The 22,626-nt window shown below is 44.8% G+C and overlaps 1 protein-coding gene and 1 non-coding gene across 2 annotated transcripts; both read right to left on the bottom strand.

The window, feature by feature from the left end:
* Positions 1-247: 247 nt before the first annotated feature.
* On the bottom strand, positions 248-22,449 carry HSPA9 (heat shock protein family A (Hsp70) member 9). The gene is made up of 17 exons (XM_056349231.1): positions 22,279-22,449; positions 21,032-21,090; positions 19,563-19,650; positions 19,270-19,451; positions 18,653-18,777; positions 17,052-17,125; positions 16,861-16,967; positions 15,896-16,058; positions 15,135-15,227; positions 13,251-13,460; positions 10,637-10,864; positions 9,732-9,836; positions 8,559-8,676; positions 6,024-6,118; positions 3,690-3,782; positions 1,840-1,980; positions 248-1,030 (listed from the first exon to the last, which is right to left on the bottom strand). The coding sequence occupies exons 1-17, from the start codon at positions 22,363-22,365 to the stop codon at positions 971-973; spliced, it is 2,028 nt and encodes a 675-aa protein (XP_056205206.1). The 5' UTR covers positions 22,366-22,449; the 3' UTR covers positions 248-970.
* LOC130154513 (small nucleolar RNA SNORD63) lies at positions 10,331-10,399 on the bottom strand. The gene has a single exon (XR_008823777.1). It is a non-coding gene; the product is annotated as a small nucleolar RNA SNORD63 (small nucleolar RNA).
* Positions 22,450-22,626: the final 177 nt, after the last annotated feature.

Here is a 22,626-nt window from a genome sequence, read left to right as displayed (position 1 = left end):
GCCTGAAGGTGAAGTCCCACCGCTACTGCGGATTGCAGCAGGACTTGCAGGTTGTGCGAGTGCAGCAGTGGTACTCCTAGAAGCGATGGACGCTGGTCTGACACCAGGTACCTTCTTTCTACATGTGACAGAAGCACAAATTCCAGAAAGCTGCTCTCACTACAGCTGGCTGGCCGTTCGCCCCCAGGAGCTCTCACAGGCCGTCAACATGCTCACGTTCTCCATCAAAGGCCAGGATACCAAGAACTCCATGTTAGACACTTTTCTGTTTTTATTTTAAAAAAATCCAGAATGGATCCAATAACAGTTTTATTATCAAGGAAATGCTTTACCATAAGCAGAGAACAGACACAGGATGGAGCAGAAGGCTCAGACAAGCAAAGTATTTAACTTCCACATAGCCTCTTTTGTAAGAAATAATGTTACAGCTAAATTTGAAGTAACCCCCCTCCTTCAGAACAAGGGTACTAACCTAGCCGCAGATCTGAATGCTCTCTAGCAATGTAACCAGCCTCATCACTGCCGCTCGCAGGCTTTATTACCTTCTCGCAAGTACTCAGATCCACAAGGAGGGTCCATACAGGTGCTCCTCTCTCCCAGTTCCAGCAGGACTTCCATCTCCACCTCTTAAATTTAGTGACATGGTTTCCAAACTTTGACATCAGATTTAGTACACCATTGTGTCAAGTATCAGAAATAAATCATCAGAGAGTCCCCAGGTGCCTCAGTTGAATACCAGGGGGCCAAACACCTAACTTCATCTGGCATGAATTAACTTTCATCAAGTGGCAATTTATCTAGCAGACGCATCACTAAGTTTATACATTAAAGAATTTTATATATAGAATACTGCAAAAACACAGTAAGTCTGAATTCTGCCCACTGCTGCTCAGGAAGGTCCCTTCTCTCCCAAGCGTCAAGAAAATCGATCTCTTTCTTCATACTTTAGTCAAGGCAAGACAGAGACTTCTTATTGCTTCTCTTCCTTCTGATCCCCTGGACTTCCAGAACCCTCTCTTTCAGAGGCCATCTGCAAAAAAGTCGGCTTATTAGTTGTATGTCCTAGACATTTTTTTCCTAGCTGGCTGCTTAGGTTGCTTCTAGACTGAAGAAACCCTTCCTTCAGTGAAAAGGGTAACTGTCCACTGGAGAATGGAAACCATCTTCATCTCTGCATGACTGCTACTAACAGGGAGGAAATTATCTTCCCATTATTTACGCTTTCCTTGTGGATGTAACGAGCTTACATTGCAGCACTGAACATTTTCAGTTCGACATCAGAAAAGTAGCTTTCCACAAACAGGACAGCTCAGCACCACCAAGGTCACCTGGGCAGCATGTGCCACTTCCATCCTGAGACACCTCCCTGCACAGGACGTCTCTGCCAGGGCTCAAATGGGTGGGCCTTTCACTGGGAAGGAGTCCCAGTGGCAATGGCCTTACTACTGTAATTTCAGGCAGACTGAACAGGCAACCTGTTTAACAAGAATCCTTACAATAAATCCAGACGTCACTTCTTTAGGCACTCTACACACCTAGGGGAAAGCCCTGCCTGTGCTGCTCTTGATGCTCCTTACTAAGAAGTTCCAGCATTTTCCACGCAACACTGTACAGTAACGTAACATAGAGCTTGGGAGGTGGGCTACCTACAGTAGGATGGCCAAGATTTCAGGCCTTCAACTCTGCCTTTCTACAGCTGCCCCATCAGCAAGTGTCACTCAGAAGGAGCTGCACTGAGACTCAGCGCTACCTCCGAGCACAGCTCTTACAGAACGTCTGGTGTCCTGACCCACCCCTCCCCATCCAAGGGCTAGAAAACGGAAGCAACCATGAACCTACCTTCTTGTATGCCATTTCAAAGAGTTTCAGGGAAGCCTGCTGCAGGCTGGTTGCTGCCTGTCTGATGTTTTCTCCTGTTTCAGTATCTTTACGAGCCAGAAGTTCCCTCATTTTAGCAATTTCTTCCTTTAATTTGTTGCACTGCAGTAAGTCACAAAAAAATAAAAAAAAGATTAAATCCTGCACTTTGTTCACAGACAATGTCTTTTCTGTCATTTCACCCACCTATTTGCCACAGCAAAACCACCTTTCTTTTGCCAGAAGCCATGAAGTTAGATCTCAGACCAAGCCACACGGTCTGCAGGGACTAGGACTGTGTTCAGCTCCCAACGGGCACCTGTCCACTTCACTAAATGTGCCACAGTTGGCATTAATCTGTCCCCTTGTTTGCGTCTCTCAGAGGCGCCAAGGACAGAAAGCCCTGCAGAGCCTGAACAGGCTGCCAAGGATGAGAGCTGCTCTCCCTGGCACACCTCGCCAGTGAGTCCGTCACCCCAGGAGCCAGGATGAAGGGAAAAGAAAGCTGGTTTTCATCTATAGTTAAGGCACTGTCAGAAAGCCAACAAGTAAGGCTGTTCACCACCCTGTTTAATCCCTTAGTGGCATGTGGGAGAAGGAGCAGAGAGGCAAACCAAAGCAATACGGTCTCATCCCAGCCCCTGTAGCCATCTGTCAAACCCTCCTCCCAGTCTGGCATTTCTCTGTCAGACTGGCACGCTGCTGGAGAGGCAGGCCTGGAGAAGCAAGGTTACTGGGGGACAGCTGTGCCGGCAGTGCTTGCTCAGCAGCGCTCGCCGTCAAAACGTGGGCAGAGTTCTCATTCAGACCCGCAGGAAGGGGAAAGCGATCAACGCCGCCTGTGTCAGGCCACCAGCCCCACTCAGACAGCACAGGGCTTCTTCCAAGCACTGCCACCCACTTCCCCTTGGTATTCCCCCTCACCCAAATGTTACCGGGAACAGTCCCTGCAGGTAACAGGGATTTAGGCTCTGTGCTCCTGCGAGAGAAAACTAGTAATCACAATCCCAAACAGAGTCAGCCAGTATCCCAGAGAGGAGCCGGGCTGAAAAACAGCATTTAAACTGATCAAAGGCTACTTACCAGTAAACTATAATCTTGTTCCCTCAAACACCTCACAGAGCCCCTAAGAGCCCTCTGATTCTGCTTCCAAGAGTTTGCTGTCTTGAAGACTCTGTGCTCCATTTTAAACTTGACTTTTGAAGTTCATAACACAGAACTTAAACTGCCACTTAGAAGTGGGGTGAAAAGCACTCTTTTGATACCAAATATCCACTTCACTCCAAAGATAGAAGAAAAACTGGAGTTAAGTGGGTACAGTAATCTTCACTGTCTCCACGTTCTTGGGTTGCCCTGCATGTATTGCAGGGACTGCACAGCAACTTTGCCTTCGTCCCTCTGCTAGTCCACTGGTGGGCACTGTTAGTAATCTCTGGATTCAAGCAAAACTCTTCTCTCACACATGCCACAGTACAGTTCTTGTCAAATCACCACGAGCCCAAGCCAAGGACATAATTCATGCAGAAGCCTTTCGTTAAGGGCTTTTCAGGCTCTCAGATCTTCAATGACACTGAACCTGCACTCTGAAATAGGGTATTTGCTATTATCTAAACCATATTCTTCTATGTCCTTATATCCTCCTATCAGCCACACTCACGCACTCATCAAGTGCAAAAACCGTCAGTCAATGACTGCCATCTTTGCACAGTATGGAAATATGCACGGAGTTGGTGCCACTGGTCAAAGCCAGCTGCGAGTTAAGTGAGAATTTAAGCAATGATTCAGTAAGTAATCTTACCTCCTTTACTGTTACAGGATCAGAAACAACCTACCTCATCTGCTGGCAACTGATCCTTGAACTCCTCCATCTTCGACTCTGTGTCATGGATGATGCCTTCAGCCATGTTCACCGCTTCCACACGTTCCTGGGTAAGAGAGCTCATAAGGACCTACTGCACACATCACTGGCGATACAAGTTGTGTACATATGAGCTGACATTTCTTTCCTCAAACTGCCAAACTCTGCTCTGGTTCCCACCCAGCATCCTTCTTACTGGCAAGGGGGCAAGAGGAAATGCAGGAAAACCATTTCTAGATGCATTCTGGCACCAGAAAGCCTGAACACTGAGTCTATGCAAGTCAGTCCTCACACTTTCACACTCAAACTCACTTCCCTGGAAGTAGAAGCAACCAATGCAGCATGACTGTTGGCACACTGAAAGAGCCAGCAACTGCAGACAGCACAGCGCGCTCTGCCCTGCTCCTCAGGAAGGCAACAGAGCTTTCAGCTCCTTCAGCAACAAGGGCCCTCAAGACAACTAAAATAATGGGTTGTTTTACTCACATCCCTGAATTACAAATGCTTGTAACATCTCAACAGTGGAAAAATCCCACTGTGCTAGGTAAGACATATCAGTTCCTTAAGTTACTGTTGCCAAGACAGCCAACAGGGAACAAGGTAGGCTGTAAGTACAGAGCAGTCTTGCTGAGACTTAATTCAGTCCCAGTGTCAACATGAACTATTCCACCAGCAGCAGTCTCTGGTATATCCAACTCTCTCCATCTGAAAAAACTGTCTACCTGAACAAGGGCGTGGTAATATTCTCAGGAGACTAACCACTTGCAGTGGAAAGCCGATGAAAAATAATTTTGTTTCTACACTACATCTTCACCATTTGTGGGATGTCAAAGTTCACATGATGCCAAGTCCTGCAGAGTGGCAACTGTGCATTTGTGATATTTCCACAGCAGTAAAACCATGATCAGAAAGGTATAACAAGGGAATTTTGACAGTTACAGTTACACGAGTCCAGAGAAGTGATAGTTAAAATAACCTGATCACCTTCACCCGATGGGGTCACTGGACTGAGGTAAGTCCACTTCAGGATTACAGCAGGGAAGAACTTACTCGCCAATTTAAGATACAAAGTCAAAATAAGGCAAGAGGAAAAAGTTTGCAGTGCAGCCTCTTCAAATGCTAGGCCACCACCTACACTTCATGTCAATGCTGTGGTTACTTAAACAGCGGGACTTTCTGAAGTCCCATCTAAACTACATATGATAATAAACCAACACTTTGTGGCTTTAGAGGTTCTGAGGTAAGGCAATACTGCTTCACATGAATTTATTCCATGTGTTTTCCACTTCAGTCCTCTTCTGATCCCTTTACTACTGAGGGTGAGGATTTACAGTGCTGCTTGAACACCTGAGAGTGGTTTCTACACACTAGAACACAAAGTAGATCAGTTCATTGTGCCGGTTTCAGCAAATCACTAAACATATGCTGGTGCCATATCCCAGAGTAGGCCTGCACTGTCTGCTTAAAGAAGAAAAAAAAAAATCAATTCTCTATATTTAGTGGCGTAATTCATTAGTATTACCCTCATTAAACCAATTAGTTCCAACCATTAATCCTATATTACAGGTTCAGTCACTCAACCATGGCAAGTGTCATTCTTTTCTTGACAAAGTCAGTGAGGCTTTCAAACACCACCTGATGGCGTCACCTGCACTGAGGGCAAACCCTGTGCTCTGATACAGCATTCAGGATGCCACAGTGAGACTTGAAGCACTACAGAAAGCAGCTTCCCACTTCTGAAAAAAAAAAAAAAAAAAAGGCCAAGGTGCAGCTTTGCTTGGCAGGTTCTATTAATTAAGCTTTAAAATAAACTCGGAGAAAGCAGCTTAAATATCCCATACTGCCTCCACTTAAATGGAACATCACTTTGAGAGCCCAGCTGTAGTAGTCTGGCTTTAAATAAACAGCCAAGTAACAGGCATGTGGACAGGACAGAGCACTGATGGCAAAAGACATAACTAGAGCTGCAAAGCTGTTTGTTATGAGTTACAAGCAGGTGAATTTGCTTACTGCTGCCTCCACGTCCCAGAAATTCTTCAGGGAGGAATCAGAATGCCAGTTGCACAGCGTTAGTTATTCAACCCAAACCCAAGATCCAAATGCCTCTACATACACCTCCTTGCAACTCTGGAGTGTAAACCGAATATAAGAAAGCAAGCAGATATTCAGCTAATTGCACAAGCAAGCAGCTCAAGATTATATAGGCCAGAGCTACAGCTCCTCCAAAGGTGGGCACAGTTATTAGCACAGAACAGCTATAACCAGCAGGTACACTACTAGCTGGAAGATGCTGTAACGATCACATTACCTTCCTTCGTCTGTCTTCCTCTGCATATTTCTCTGCATTCTTCACCATGTTCTCAATTTCATCTTTGCTAAGGCCACCAGAAGACTGGATAACAACTGCATTAGAGAAGAAGCATCGATAAATAATGTGCTCTATCTTTGAGGAGAGTATTATTTCTCAAACCCTCTCAATGGCAGGAGCCTTGCTCAGAACTCTGCACCTGTGAAGACCCTGTGGCCAGTACAAAGACAGCCAGTCTTTGAAGAGGCAGTGATGCTGCTGCAAGATAAAAGCCTGACATCTTAGATCTATGAACTCCCCAGCTCTGCCAGACACTTCCTGTCCACTGGTCTGCAAGTCACTTGACCTTTCTTCAGTTACTCCTCTTGAAAAGTGCACGTGCACACAAAGTCCCCAGACCAAAGGAATATTCAAGTTTTAAACCATAAAACTAAAAAACTCCCAAACAATCCAAACAAACCCAAAGCCAACAGGAAAAAAAAAAACCAACCAAAAAAGAAAAAAAATCCAAACAGAAGGAATTGTTTTACCAGGGCACAGAGATTCCTTTCACTGTTGGAAAGAAGCCCGGGCTGGTAGGATAAGACAACTTTCCCCACCCAGCTCCTCACACTGCCCTTACAAAGTGAACATAGTGTGACTCCATGGGCATGCTCATAAATGTGTCACACACACCCCCTTTTTTTTAATCTTCCATTAGTGATAAAAAAAGTGAAAGAAGTAGAGCCTGGACTTAATCCAATTTCTGCAGTAAAGCATAATTTCACCGTGAAACAGAGGTCCATCAAGGATATTGTAAAGTCCAAAAAAGGATATACTAAGATCCTTGCTAGAAGTAAGTTTTATATGTAATATTTGTCAATGGTACAAAACCCTGAACAGAAGACACACATACAGACACGTGTCCTTTGGGTGCAGATGTGGGATGAGCAGTTCAGCTTTATAATTAGGTAGGTATACAGATGGGCAGCTAAAAATTTCTGGTTGTCTATTATCAGGAAACACTTACTCAGAGGGTGAAGGCTGCCACACACAGAAAATCTACCAGGAAATCAAAGTAACAAGCAGCACGGTTTTGATAACAAATTTCTGCCAAAAGCCAAGCAACATGATTATGAAGAGTGTGTGTATATATATATATATATTTTCAAGTTGCCAATACAAAGTTAACAATATTTTCATAACTGGAGCATGTATTTGATTGCTCAAGTAGCTGCCTCCAAGAAACAACCGAAGGGCAGTATAGAGGCTTCCCAGTTAGAGGCACAAGAGAGATCTGTTTTGTATCAGGGGAATCTACAAATGCTTCAAATTAATCGTCTGAGCCCACAACAGAGCTTTAGAAAATGTCAACCATGTTGTTAATTACCCCAAAACACCAGGCCTAACATTTCATTGCACTACAGAGAAAAAAAACACTGACAGCTTGAAGTCCCCCAAGCCTCCTGCTATTTAGAGACGTTTCCAGCCTAAATGGATGAAAATGAACAAAGGTGGCTCCGCAAAATACCTGCTGCTTCAAAATACTTGAATTCCAAGACCTTTCTAACAGAGCACTTAGAAAGAAAACAGAGTCTCAGCAGAGGGCCGATCTGTTTGGCTGTACGTGACATGCCTTGGATTCAACAGAAATCTCCCTAATTCAATTTCTCCCTTAAAAGCTGACACCTTCATGCAGGCAGCCTCAGACAGCAACCTTTTAAACTTTTAGCAGAGGGCACTCCCAAAGGAACAGCATGCCCACAAAAACACAGCTCAAGAACAACTCCTACAAGGTGCTGGATTCCCACTCCCCCGATTTCTGTCCCTTCAGGGTAACACTGGGCAGAATGTCACTGCTCCAAGCTCCTCAGTGACACAGGACACCCCTGTAAAGCAGCAGGAGCACTGCTCCACAGACACCGGTATGCCCAACACTTCTCTGGGGACTGAGGCACAGCCAGGACATATAGGAAACCCCAGGAAACAGTTGCACTGCTAAAATATTGCTATAGCAATCACAGCAGATGGCAAGACCAAGAAAGGACTGTCATACAGTGCAAAATGACTTGGAACATGGTAAACCTTTGCCAGTAAGGACTTTCTTGCCCTTGGCATAGGCAGATGCTTCATCTATGCCTAATGGGCAAGGAGAGGGCATCCGTTGGTGGTGGTCTCTGTCAGCAGGCTAACAGAGAGGGCAGCTGCTGAGTGCTGTGTATTTACAGAAGCTTTACTTCCTTAAAATGAACCTACAGGTCAGTTGTCTCCTTTTCCCTACTTCATTTTTCAGTAACCTTTTGCCCTGCTTTCCAGAGGCATTTAGGCTAAGATTACTTCAACTGCATGTTACGCTGGCAACAGATTATTTGTGTCATCCTTACCCTTAATCGAGTAATGTGCTGCACAGTCCTCACCCTGGACTGTGGGATGCTCAAGACAGCACTCCGTTACCTTCGGAGTCACTTAGTGTTACCCCCAGCCCAACACGTGTGGGGCCCAGCCCTGCTCCACACCTTTCCTCCTCGATCCTAGGCAGCGCCCCAGAGCACTTACTTTGCTGTTCGCGTCCGGTGCCTTTATCCTTGGCTGACACGTGAACGATACCGTTAGCATCGATGTCAAAAGTGACCTCAATCTGGGGCACTCCACGCGGTGCTGGGGGAATCCCAACCTGAGAACGAGAAGTGCTTTGCCATCAGCTCCCACGTGGACATAAACTCAAGGTGTGAGGCTCTGCTGTTGCCATGTTATTTTAGTGATCTGTCAGTTGAATCAACTATTAACTAACCCTCAGAGCAGAATCCTCTAAAGACCTGTTGGCATCATGTGGTTAATCAGTAGCACCTTGACAAATTTGGACAGGACACAAATTTCTACCCTAAACAAATAAACAGAAACCATGAGACAGTCCCCAAGTTTGGTTTCAAGGTGACATGGGTTCTGATTTATTGCTAAACAAGTCCCTCTTCCATGGATGTGGCAGGATGCTTTCTTTCCTCAGTTCATGACATAACTAAACTCCAGTGACTACCTCAGAGGCAAACGTTTTTTACGAGTGACAGGCAGTACAGCTTCCTTCTGAAATACAAAAGAAAGGCAAAGCCCTTCCTTTCTGTGGGGCTCCTCCTACCAACAGGAGGTTTGGACAGTTATAACAGGGCCAAACTTTGCCAACACTGACCAAACCAATTCTGCACAAGGAGCTGGTTAGGCAGCTGTTCTCTGTTCTCCAGTAAGCAGGGGGGTTCCACAAGCACTCACAGAAAACCAGTACTGGGCTAGAAATGGGTTACCCTAGGGACTGCAGGTATCATGGAGCCTGCTCCAAGTGTTGTCTTTGCAAGACCAAAGGAAAAGCCAGCATTCAGGTTATCTGCTGCGAAGGCCTAGTACTACAGAAATCTTTTTAACTCTTTGCGCCCAGAAGTAGAGTGCACCCTTTTAGGTAACCAGGCTCTAAAGCCATAGTAGCCCCTGTGCCACATAGGGCCACTTAGAAACTAAGCTCTGTGTTAAATGCTAGTTGCGCCCCTGCCACTGAAAGGCTGTCCCAGAATAAGGCTGTGCCTTTAGAGACTCCTTTTTTACTACAAATAGGGTCAAATGTCTTCTGTAAGATGACTCCCCCTTCAACGCTGCTTTCAGGGGTCAACTGAAATGGAGAAGGCTTTGACCTTCTCAAAGAAGGTCAAGTCTAAGGTCATGAATACTGAGTAGCAGACGTACCAATGTGAATTGGCCAAGAAGTTTGTTGTCACTAGCCATCTCTCTCTCTCCCTGGCATACTTTAATCTCCACTTGTGTTTGCCCATCAGCAGCTGTAGAAAACACCTGTGGAAAAGGAACAAAGTTACTGTATCACTAGGAAGTTGCAACACATGAACTGATGCAGTTACAAGCCGACTAAACAACAAGGAAAGGAATAACTGAAGAGGTAAAGAATCATTAAAACTTGTTGATCCCCCGGTTCCTCTGACAAAAGACTGAGGCTCCAAGACTAGCCAACAGCCAAGCTCACTGGCATCTTGTCCTGTATGCACATGAGCTCACAAAAAGTGGTAATGCCATGCCAGCAGCAGGCTCCAGTGGCAGCCAGCCACATAACCAAAACTTTTCCTCCTGAAGCAGCAGGGCTCCTGCCCCAGCCCCACACCCCAGACAGAACAAGTGTTATCAGTAAGAGCACACACTAGCAGACCCAGACAATACACAGTGAAAGAAAGGATCACACTCAAGTCTACTAGGGCTCTACAGCTCAGGAAAAAACCCCATAAATTATTCCTTCCAAGGCATGGAGACCAAGAAAGGTGGTCTCAAACAAGCATGGTGCTCAGTTACAGAAGGTCTCCACATAATTCTTCAGAATGATGTGTTGACAGTTAACATCACAGCACACACACTGCAATCCTGATGAGGCCACAAACATTCTGGGGTATCCTGGCACACATTAACTCAACTCACCTCCCCCCTTGGGCATGCTAATAATCAAGAGAGATACTCGGTGGCTGACACGCTGCATCTCCTTGCCAGATGAGGAGGAGACAAAACTATCTACTGGGATGCTTTGGGTAGCCCTCACTGGGTGTTTGAGACCACCACCAAAGACCCACCCATCCAGAGTCAATTTGTACCTGGCTCTTCTTAGTTGGTATGGTAGTATTCCTGTTGATGAGCTTCGTGAAGACACCTCCCAGTGTCTCAATCCCCAAGGAGAGGGGAGTTACATCCAGCAGCAGCACATCAGTAACATCACCAGCTAACACGCCACCTTGAATTGCTGCACCAATAGCAACTGCTTCATCAGGATTAACTGCTTTGCTAGGAGCACGGCCAAACAAATCCTGTACAGTCTGCTGCACCTGAATGGAGAGAAAGCACAGCTCATATGCAGAGTGAACCATTAACACCCAGTGCTGTGGCCAAAAGAACATGCCAGCCTTGGCTAGAGGTCTGTATCTTTATGCTCCTGCTGCCGTGTAACCCTGTGGCATGACAGAAGTACCAAACTTCAGGCCTGTGACGGCTCCTTAACTTCCTATCTTCCATGGACCCTATTAAATGCATTCGGTCTAGATATCCCTTTCTCTGGAGACTTTCTTGCAGCCAAGTTTGCCAGCTGCAAGTCAGCATCAGTCTTTTCACATGGCCCAGCTGTATTCAGAAGGGATCACTCATGCTTATCAAGCAGGAGTCAAGCACTGCTCCCCAGGACAGCACAGCTATGGAGGCAGAGCACAAAAAAATCCAGAGCAGGACAGTTCACCTTGTTCATGTGTAATAAGGCAGGGGTGGGGACTGTATCAAGTACAGTATTTTCAAACTCTACTTAATGGGCTGTTTCACCTGAGAAATAGATTTGCCATCTCAGCAGACAGTCTGAGCCGCTTTACTCAGCTTCTCACCGCTCTGCCCTTTTGGAAGGATGTGCTCGTGATTGCAACAGATTTGCTGCTGAAATACCCAGACGAGAATGCAGTAAGGTATGCATGAAGCAAAGCTCAGCAGTTCACTCCTCTGCCTCACAAGAGAAGGGTGTGGGACTTGGTTCCCAGTCACAGCTTTCCTCCTGAGTACACCTGTCAGGCACGCAGCAGCACAGGTGAGCATGTGCCTGGAAAACTGCTGTAAGCAAATGTCCAACTCCTCTGCACTTCAGCCAAGAGACATCTGCCGGGAGCATTCATTACAGAGGAAGACACTTTATGTATGAACACATAATTAAGTACAAGTCTTTCCCTGTGGAGGCATATTTTACAATATAAAAGAAGCATTACTTCTAACCACCCAGTGTACATTTCCTGGAGCACTGCCCATGTGAGTGCTCAAAAAAAGGCACCTTCCCTCCTAGCAGGGTGAACCAAAGACAGTACATGAGAGAAGGTTCTATGCTTTGTGCAACATAGTGGCACTGATCTGAGCCAAAGTTGTAACTAAAGGCATTCAGGAAAGCATTCTGTAAGCTTAAAGCCATAGATGTGGGCACTTATAAATAGGAAGTAAAAAAGTAACAATTAAAAAATAAACTCAATATTTAAGTACTGCCTTGCACTCCCAAAGAATGCATTATGTTTCAATAACGGCTTCCCCACTTCTAGAAGTGTTCCCCACCACTTATACGTAGCTAACCACAGCATTATTCCTTTATCCAGCTGGAACAGTGGGGAGGTTGGGAAGGTATAGCACAGCTACTCCATTTGAGCTCTGGCCAGAGCAGCACCTTCTGTTTGTCTTGTTGCTCCGATCTCCCTGCCTGGGGGATGTTCTGCACACACTAGTATCACCTCCAGCCACCAGGCTCATTTAACACAGCAAGGAAAAGGACCCCACGACCAAACCTCAAAGCAATCCCAAGTAGGATCACGTACACACCTACTATCCGAGAACGGACCTGCAAATCACAAATCTTAGCAGCAAACTAATGGTCCAAGCGTGACTGATCCCTATGGAATGAGATTTTGATGATCTCCGTAAGAAAAGGACAAGCTGTACTCTTGAAGACAGCTGTGTACATACATGTTCAGCTCTGCCTTCAGGGGACCTAAGCAGTAGTATGCACTGCTATGAACAAGAACAGTAAATTGCCAGCAGACAGCGCCTTACCTGCAAGTCTGTGCATGTCAGCAGAGCAAGCTTCCAAGTTACCTGTTGGTGCTTATCACCACAGAATACAAGGGCCAGGTATTAGGTAATGAGCATTTGGAACAGCCCATTAAATATGCTTGACAACACCCAGCCCCAAACAAGTAGTCAAGTTACCAGCAGATAACAGAGCCATTCCGCTTGTGCACTTTTTTCAGAGCTAGCTATAATTGCTCTACAGAGGTGAAGAAATCCACTGGAAGGCCCAGATTACTGATAGATTCTTGCCATTCAAGGGTACCTTTATCACAAACTGAAGTTCACAACAAGAGAAAACACTGTGTATCTGAACAATGCCGCTTATGTTCAGTCCACACCAGAAAACATGATTTTATGTTGAATTTTCAACTCCTGATACCTCCCACTTCTCTTTGTAAAGTGCCACTCAGCTACAGCCCCCAGATCCAAGCTGAGCTAATTCAACAGGATGAGAAAGCCCCTTGCCACTGCTTTCACATGACTACTTAGCATTTCTGCTCCTGGCAACTTTCAGCTGTTGGAGCTCTGAAGTTACCAGACTCCCAACTTTCCTGTTACAGACCACCCTTAACAGAACACACTGAGTAGCTCTGCCAGCTTTGCCTGTAACAGGGACTTATCTCATACCTTCGGCATTCTGGTCATGCCACCGACGAGGATGACTTCACCGATGTCACTCTTGCTGACCTCAGCATCCTGCATGGCTTTCTGGCATGGTGCTACTGTCCTCTTGATCAGATCAGCCACAATGCCCTCAAACTGAGAGCGACTCAGCTTCATGTTCAAGTGCTTTGGTCCAGAGGCATCCATAGTAAGGTATGGCAAGTTAATATCAGTCTGCAGCACAAACAGACACAGAATTAAAAACGGGAATGGAAAATAAGGCAGCTACATACAGGTTTTAGATCAAGTTATAGATTCTTTTCTGCCTGTACCAAAGCATTACATGCCTGTTCACTCTGCAGCCCCGTCTTTAATTGCAGCAGGCACACTTTTGTTTGACATTTCAGACAAGGACAGGAAAATTATTTTGTTACATATCCCATTGTTACAACTGTTAAGTTCCAATTTTAATACTGTGTTATTTTGAGATCTTTTATGAATAAAAGAAACAATTTAATTTCTATCACAGCCACGAGGTAAGAACTGAAACATTAGAAGTGACCACCTTAATCCTCTTCCCTTACCCCAACACAGAAGAAAGCCTATCTTCAAAGTTCTGCAAGATTTTGCCAAACGACTAACATTTCATAGAAGGTAAGCTACTTGAAGGAAGTAACTCAGGACCATTTCCCAAATGTGAACAACTCATGCTCAAAAACTCCACTGCCAAAGTTCATCAGTGCCAGGGACCATAAACCCCACTTTTCATGGCTATTTGTGAACGATCTTACAAGTTTACATGTTGTATTTTTACAGTGAATCTTGCACTAAACCATCTTGTTCAAGCGCTGAGTCATGCTGACATCAAAAGACACTACAAATCAAAGCAATTAAAAACATTAATGCTTTAAGATCTAGAGATTAAGTTTACACAACAAGAGCTAAACCTGTGTTACTGACTAGAGGTGTGCGTTCACTTTATTAATAGCATGGTCAAAAATACCAGGGGAAAACAGGGCCAAAAGCAAGTTGTTTTCCATTCACTACTAAAGAGTTAAGGAATTCAGTTTTTCCTGGTATGAACAGACTGCATTTGCCAACTCTTGAGCTAGTAAAACAGAGCCTGCTATGTCTCTGGCAGAACTATGAATCCATTGTGACTGGCTAAACTCCTTGCTATGAGCTCCCTACTGGCCAACAAAAAGACCACCATCAAAAAAAAAAGTTTATTCAGAGCCTAGAAATTGGCAGAGTCCCCATTTCAATTACTATATAATTGACCCTAATTTCACTTAGGCAAGACTATTACACCCCCAACTTGCTGCTTCTCCAGCTCCTTATTCAGTAGTGAATAAAGGACATGCTTGAACACATTAATATACAAAGAGGATGCAAAAAAGAGTATATGTTGCCCATTGCCTAGACAATGCTTCTATAGGCAAGTAAGTACAGGTTCTTTATAGAAATTATTTCTTACTGGACAAATTAGCTGTTTCAGGAATGAGTAGCAGCAAGGTTTTAGAACTGCCTGCACAAAACTGCAAGCGCTTCCAGTAACCCAGCAGTACTAGCTGCAGCTAAATTCCGTGATGCCCACCGTACTTCTGAAATACATTTAAGCTGGCAACAAGTTCACAATCCCTGCAAGGTCAGAAAACACGGTGCCAGAAGAAAAGCAAAGACCAGCACCCACTAACATTCTCAGCTTCCAACAACTAAACATGCTCCTTAACAGTCTACTCTGCTAAAGGACTTTCTGTTAAAGTGATGCCATTTGGTTACTCAGAAGCTTGTTCTGCCACCCCAAGGAAAAAAGCAGCAGTTTCATAGAGCTTTGTAAATAATAATAATGCAAAACTCACGTGTATCAAAATGTTTTACTGGACTGCTTTGAACCCAGCCACCTACCTGTACAGACGACGAAAGCTCACACTTTGCTTTTTCTGAAGCTTCTCTCACCCGCTGAAGGGCCATGTTGTCTTTAGTCAGGTCAACACCCATCTAAGTGATAAACAATATGGGTTAACACTCAGCGTTTGCACAGGAGTCACGGGGAGCTTTTCTTCACCGCAGTTCACCCTCCTACCACCCCTGACTGTAAAGATGTTTGTAGAAATACAGCCTGATATGTGCACTTCTGCTGATCTTTCTCACTTCTGGCAAATGTATTTAGCATTTCAAAAACATCTGCTAGCCCTCTCTGCTCTGGAAGTGATTATACAGTAAGTTACAGATAAAGCTTGGAAAAGGTGCTATATCACAGAATATAAAGGCAGGACTGATTTAGCAAAGGAGTTAGAATGACAATGTAGTTTCCAACAGTCTTAACTGTGTATTCTAAGAATCTATGCTGACATATTCAACTGAACCACAGATTTTTATTATTAAAGCAAGCAGACTATGTATAGGATAATCCTTCTACACTAGACGGAAAAAAAAAAGGCAGAAGCCCAGCTATTTTATGTCTTCCAGGAGAATATTCTACCTCAAGAAAACAAGCATAAGAACTGAAAGCCTGGCTAACAGGTGTCTAACACACTTAAATTTCAACTGTGTCATAGTTTACAAACCAAGTCCTAATAGTTTAGGAAAAATACATTCTTCTAGAGAAATTAAGCAAGGCTGAAAAACAGCGTAACACAAGATTGAGTTCTGATGAGATACCTTACCTCTCTCTTGAACTCTTTAACAATATACTGTAGCAAAGCTTGATCAAAATCTTCTCCACCCAAGAACGTGTCACCATTAGTGGACTTCACCTCAAAGACTCCCTTCTGGATTTCCAAAATGGAAATATCAAAAGTGCCACCACCCAAATCATAGACTGCAATACTGGAAGAACAGATGCAGAAAACATTAGTTTCTAGACAAAGTTGTGTGGCTCAAAAAAATCACTGTCCTCAGGAGGTAAGCGCGCAGAATTCATGTTGCTGTCCACAAAAGTTGTAAGTCTCTCTAAAGACAGCAGTCAACAAATTACACAGTATACGCATTCCTCGAGCACTCCGAAGTCCATGTAGAAGCCTCCGAAAGATGTGCTGCACAACATTTAACCTTGCCTGCTATTTCAGAAAGGGCAGTTCCTCCTTCTTCAAGGAAACACACTCTCATCCACTGACAAGGACAGGGACACCAGAATCATTACGAAACATGTTTTTCAAGATGTGAGGCTTTCACAGCACTATAATGTACACCAGAAATACAAACTCTGTAACAAAATACCTGCACCTATATAACCACCCTTGACAGTGACAGAAGGCTGAATGCAGTCAGGAAAGATGGAAGGTGTGGCCAAGAGGCACCAAACCTCAGCGGACCTCTTCAGCACCAACGGTGACATCCTCTCACCGCGTTACCCTTAGCCACACATATCACTGCTACCAGCGGGTAAGATAATTGCCACTCCACTTTCGTAATTAAGTTGTAGCTGCAAGTTATGAACTCACCGTCTTTAACAAGCATGGCTGGCATAAAACAGAGGTGACACTACACAGCACTGACTCACAGCTGCGAGTCTACTTTGTGGCAGAATTCCAACCAATGATTTAAAAAATAGAAAGCAAGAGAGACATTTACAAAGCAAATTGCAGCATGCTTATTTAAGAGAGGGTATGTGTTATGAACAGGCACTTACACTTTGTCTTCAGACTTGTCCAGACCATAGGCAAGTGCAGCTGCTGTTGGTTCATTAATCACCCTCAAAACATTCAAGCCAGCGATCTGCCCGGCATCCTTTGTAGCCTGAGGAAAAAAAGAGGAATGCTGACTGCTGCGAGAAACTAAATGCAATTTATAAGCCCGAAAATCTTACAGCTTGGTGAATACCTGTCTCTGGGAATCGTTGAAGTAAGCAGGGACTGTGATCACAGCATTCTTCGCCGAATGTCCCAGGTAATTTTCTGGAGGAAAAAGGAGACAAAACACAAAGTTGTCCTTGTAAGATACAAATGCCACAAAATTACTATGTAGTTTGAAGTATTTTTCCTGAACTAAGAAGATAGGCTTGCTGCCCAAGAACCTGCTGCTTTCTGGAAAGGTGCAGAGGGAGCTGTGCAGAAAACATGTAATTCCATATAACATGGGATAGTCTGTAGACTCTGACAACAGCAAAGCACCTCCACAATTCAATCAGTGACTGGATGCTGCTAGTGAGTGAGAATTCATCTGAGAGCTTGTCTTTTTAGTGCGTGAGACAAGCTGTTTTCCATTTCTTTGTAGTATTCAACATCTGATGCACTTAAAACTTACTCATTTTCATCCTGTTTAGTCTGCTGTCAGTAACATTTATATGGTACAAATAATGGACATATACTAACTTTATAAGAATTTAAGACAGCAAGTCAGGAAAAAAATATGTATTGCACCCTAATTTAAAGTCATAAGCTTCCCTCAAAAAAACAAGAAGGATGTCATCAAATAGACCCAGACTTCCTAAAAACTAAGAACGTGCATGATGCAGTGAGACTGCATACAGAATTTATGCCTATGCATTAGTCCTGCCCAGACTTTACACACTGCATTACTCTGCGTTGTCTGCAAAGCCAGATCATTCCATAGTTGAATTCATCCAGGCCAAAGCCAACAGACCTACAGGAAACAAACCCCTGCTTTGCAGAAAGTCAGATTCATCACATGATGCTCATGTACCACATACTTGTTATTTTACTCTTCAGTGTACCTTTTACCAAGTATCCAGGATCTATCACTGGGAAAAAAAATTAAAAAATACATTTCGATGGAAGCTTCAGTCCTGCCCTCCAAACACTTACCACTGGACGCACATTTACCAAACGAGGCTGCAGAAGGCAGCTACTGACTATTATCTCCACATATTATATACAGTATCCCCAGAAACCACGTTAGGAATTGAAAAGGAGAAAAAAAAAAAATATTCTCCAGGCCAATGGATGTTTTCCCCTGGTGAAGGTTTAAAGGCATCACTGGCTCAGAAGCTATTCACTCAGCCCCACAATCGGGTCCCTTGAACCCCTTTCTTGCTACATAACTAGCAGCTGAATTCAAAGCAAAGCCACTGAAACCCCTGGCTGCCACAGCCTGTGCTCAGCCACAGGCAGGGCGGCACAAGGCCTGCAGCTTACAAGGAAAAGGAGCTCCCCCTTCTGAGCAAGTCTGCATCCAGTTCAATTAAAACTGAGTATCAACTCAATCAGTATTCAATTTTGGTAAGAGTATGTTTTAAGTAAAGCACTAACATCTTGCCAAAGACCCAAAATCGAGGTAGGCACTGATCTTCCTTGAAGCTTTGTAACAGCCCCCATCACTGCACCCCTTCCATGATCTGGCCTGCTGTACAAGGATTCCCGTACCAAAAAGGTACCTTTATGGCTGCAGCACTTCCATTTACCAAGGCCCAGCACCAAGGCCACACCTGTGTGTGCAGACGGCAAAGACCCAACTGTACCAACCTGCAGTTTCCTTCATCTTCATTAGTACAAAGGCACCGATCTGGCTTGGAGAATAGAGTTTCCCATGAGCCTCTACCCAGGCGTCACCATTGGAAGCACGGACAATTTTAAATGGAACATTCTTACTAAAAAACAGAAGAATTCCACACTCAATTTCACATACTCCCCCTACAATTAGTATCAGCAGATGAACACGTGCATATTCTAGACACAGAATAGTGAACCTGCCAGCAGCAGCCTCAGATCCCGAGACTCCCAAAAGTACCAATGAACTATTAATGCTGCTTTACATCAGCTCCATCATTTAGTCCCAAGTCCTAGATATGATCATACAGCTTTGATTGTAAATACCCTCAAGAAAGAGAAGTCTTCACTGACCACTCCGCACAGCGTCAGCAAGGCTTTTTTTCTTCCTTTCTGAAAACCTTAAAATCAGCAACTAACACAGCAAAATACAGCTTGACCCTCACAATATAAGCATTGAAACTTTGAGACATGGGGGCATAACTACTTTACCCAGAAGAAAGTTATGTTTTAAGACAGAACAGGTCATGTTATACAGCATTATATTTTACACATTTCTGCTAGTAGCTGAATTGCTCTCCACCCTCACTTACATATCCTTCTTCACTTCAGAGTCATCAAAGCGCCGCCCGATGAGACGCTTGGTAGCGTAAAAGGTGTTGTGTGGGTTAGTTACCGCCTGCCGCTTTGCTGGCATTCCAACCAAGCGCTCGCCATCGGCTGTAAATGCAACAACTGAAGGTGTTGTCCTGGCACCTTCAGAGTTCTCCAGCACCTATATAAAAAATGTTAACAGGGTGCCATCAAAAAAGATTGCCTCTGAGAACACTAATTTGGACATTCAACTTCTAACGTAACCACAAGCTGGTATACACTTCTTACTTACTTTCGCTTGCTTTCCTTCCATAACTGCCACGCAGGAGTTTGTTGTACCCAAATCAATTCCAATAACAGCACCTTTAATTGCTTCTGAGCTGGAGAGCATATTATGGGGAAAACATTAGTACTAAAGGAAAGTAACCAGATAGTAAAAAAAACCCCACTTTCTACCCTGAAGACAAGCCAAAGTGATTTTTCACTAGATGTTGAAGTAAATAGACACTGTATTTTGACCTAAGGTGTTCTCTGTTACACAAGAACTGAATCTTGTGCCTCTGTTTTCAATCAGATTGCTCATAGGTATATCCTTGCTTGTTTAAATAAACATATAAAATATTATTCTTCACAAGAGTAATCTTTACCACATATGTCAAAATCTTTAGGGATGTTGAGAAAACAAACTTGTAACTAATTCTGTCCCTACACAGACAGGACTTGTTTTGGGTTACTTTTGATGTCTGAACTCATTTGAAAACATCCAGCTGGAGTTAAGAATGCTAATAATAAATTGTATTGGTTTATTTATCATTGTTTAGCATGAAGAGAAAAATGCACAAAGACAACAAAATACTCAACCAATGCAGGTTCTCTGAGCCACAGCAAAAAATAACCACCTTTCTGATCCTGAGGAGCAACAAATTAAATTAAGTCTGAAAAATGGGGGTGCTTCTTACACAAGACAAATCTGACCCTCCTTCTCCTTTCTAGGAAGAGCATATTACCCCTTGCAAGGCTAGAGAGAATTCTTTAATCATAATTTTGTCTTATAAACAAAGCTATGTGCTTGGATGAAGGTGGAGCAGCACCACATTTATTACCAGGATGTCACCTTCTCACTCCCCAAGATGCTAAGTCACTCTAATTCCAGTTCAAATAACAAAGCAGTGATCTTGAAAATGTGTAACTGCTCAGCTTCTCTGTACTAACCAGAACGAGGCAGTTTTCCTAACACAAACAGATTTCCCATTCTGTGTCCTGAATCAGCATCAGCCACAAAACATCTGACAGTGTTACACAACTAACTGATACTCTCTTCCCATTAACTTGCAACAAGAAAAACAACTGATTAAAATGCATCAGCTGTTTGAAATAAATTTTAACTGTAGTGAAACAGAGCCATGTATCATGCTTGTTTCATGCTAGTGTAAAACAACTTGTTCCATCAGTGTTTGGGTATTTTTTTGTTTGTTTGTTTTCTCGGGGCTGCTTTTTTAACCAAACAAATGTCAACAATTCACATTCTGAATACTGGTGGTGGTGGGAGAAGGGAGGAAGAACAGTTCTTAAAGTTCCCCTGGAAAAAAACAAGAGATAAAGAACTAGCCTTAGAAAAGTTATACACAAAGATTCTAGTCTAATCTTGCTGGTTTTGCTCCATTCTTCCATCTCCGACTCAAATAACCAGTACTGTTATCAGGAGAAGAATAAATATAAATATCAAATGACCAAACATGAAAAAAACAAGGAAATACTTACGCATATTTTCTGCTGGATGCTGCTCTGAGAACATTTTGACTGAGGCCATTCCAGAATGTCTATAAAATAAATATATTCTAATGAAAATTCAGTTTTAAATATTAAGTGATCTTTAAGCTGCGACTTTCAAAGGAAGACAACTTCTGAAGCGACAGGGTCATACCACAATATTTAATTTTTAATAACTGAAGTGCAAATTCAGGAAGAAACTGAGAAAGATTTGGACTGCCCCAAAAAAACCCAGTTACTACAAATATCCATCAGGCAGAACCCTAATCTGTATTACCAGAACTGAGCTATTTGCCTCAGACTAAATAGTCAATGGCTATCCTACCAGGTAAAAGACATTTCAGTAAATTAACTCTGAACCTTCAGCTTTCAAAGAACAGCAGCAGATAAACATTAACCCCATTTCTCAAAGCTTTATGTGTGGTCAGCAACAAATAATCCACTACATCCCTTGAAGAATCTGCAATGGAGATTTTGCAGCAACTCTTCTAAGCTTTCTGCAGTGGCCACAACCTTGTGTGTGCAAATCAGGATCTTTGAGAACTCCAAAAGCATTATCCATGTTTCTGTTTTACGAATGAGTTTTTAACAAAACATCTTAATACAGACAGAACCACAACAAGACACGAGTATTTCGCCGATTCTTCCAAGACACTTGGCCTAGCCACACTCCATGAGCAGATAAGGGTGCAAGGGCCTGGCCAGAGCAGGCCAACAGAGACTGCTCTGCCGTGTGCCGATGACCACCACCAGCACCGGTTTGGTCTCCGTGCATGCTCATAAATTGCCTTCACGTGCCTTCCCCAGCCTGATCTCCGCTATCGTTTTCACACGGAGGCTCAGGAACTAAACAATTTTACTACATGCTTCCCTGAAAACAAACCCAGGCATACGGCACGCGTCCCCGCTGTGCCACCCTCTCCTCACCCACAGGGTGCTGCTGCGCCCTGCACCGCCATTAAACACTTTCTTAATAGCTACTCAGTACCTGGCACAGCCCAACGGGCCCGGGCTCGTCCCCGCCGCAGCGGGAACTCGCAGGTTGACAGTGCCCCCCCCCCCCCCCCCCCCCGCCATCCCCATAGCCCCCTCTTCGCCTCCCCGCTGTCCCCACGGCCTCCTCCCCGGGCATAACCGACGGGCCTCCCCCGTCCCCTCAGGGCCGCGGCCCCGCCGGGCCTTGCCCCGGCCCCTCAGGGCCGCGGCCCCGCCGGGCCTTGCCCCGGCCCCTCACGCACCTGCGCCAGCCCGGGGGGGGCGGCGGCGGGGGCGCCCCGCGGCAGGAGCAGAGGGAGGCGGGCGGCGGCGCGGCGGGCGCTGAGCATGGCGGCGGCGGGCCGGGCCGGCAGGCAGAACAGGGGGAGCGTGGGGCCGCGGCTCTTCTGGAAACCTCCACCCACGTGGGCCGCGGGGGGGGGAGGGCAGATCGCGCCGCAGGACCCCCGCCGCGGGCCGCCCCGCCGATCGCCCGGCCCTGCCGCTCGATTTCGGCGCTCCGCTCAGCTATCGGCACGGCGACACGGCTGCACGCTGCCTTTCAAAGGCGGCGAGAGAGCTCGCTGCGGCGGCCGGCGGGGAGAGGGGCG

Source organism: Falco biarmicus, chromosome 8 (genome assembly GCF_023638135.1).
Source record: "Falco biarmicus isolate bFalBia1 chromosome 8, bFalBia1.pri, whole genome shotgun sequence".
Lineage (NCBI taxonomy): Eukaryota > Metazoa > Chordata > Aves > Falconiformes > Falconidae > Falco > Falco biarmicus.
The sequence above is the reverse complement of the archived record's forward strand: the minus strand, read 5'-3'. Positions and strand labels throughout refer to the sequence as shown.

Excerpts from the sequence above, each read along its gene's own strand:
- HSPA9 (XM_056349231.1), bottom strand. The coding sequence starts at position 22,365 with ATGCTCAGCGCCCGCCGCGCCGCCGCCCGCCTCCCTCTGCTCCTGCCG. Across the intron at positions 8,677-9,731 it reads TTCTTGGCCAATTCACATTG|GTTGGGATTCCCCCAGCACC; the intron begins GTACGTCTGCTA and ends TCTCGTTCTCAG. Across the intron at positions 1,031-1,839 it reads TTGAAATGGCATACAAGAAG|ATGGCCTCTGAAAGAGAGGG; the intron begins GTAGGTTCATGG and ends ACTTTTTTGCAG.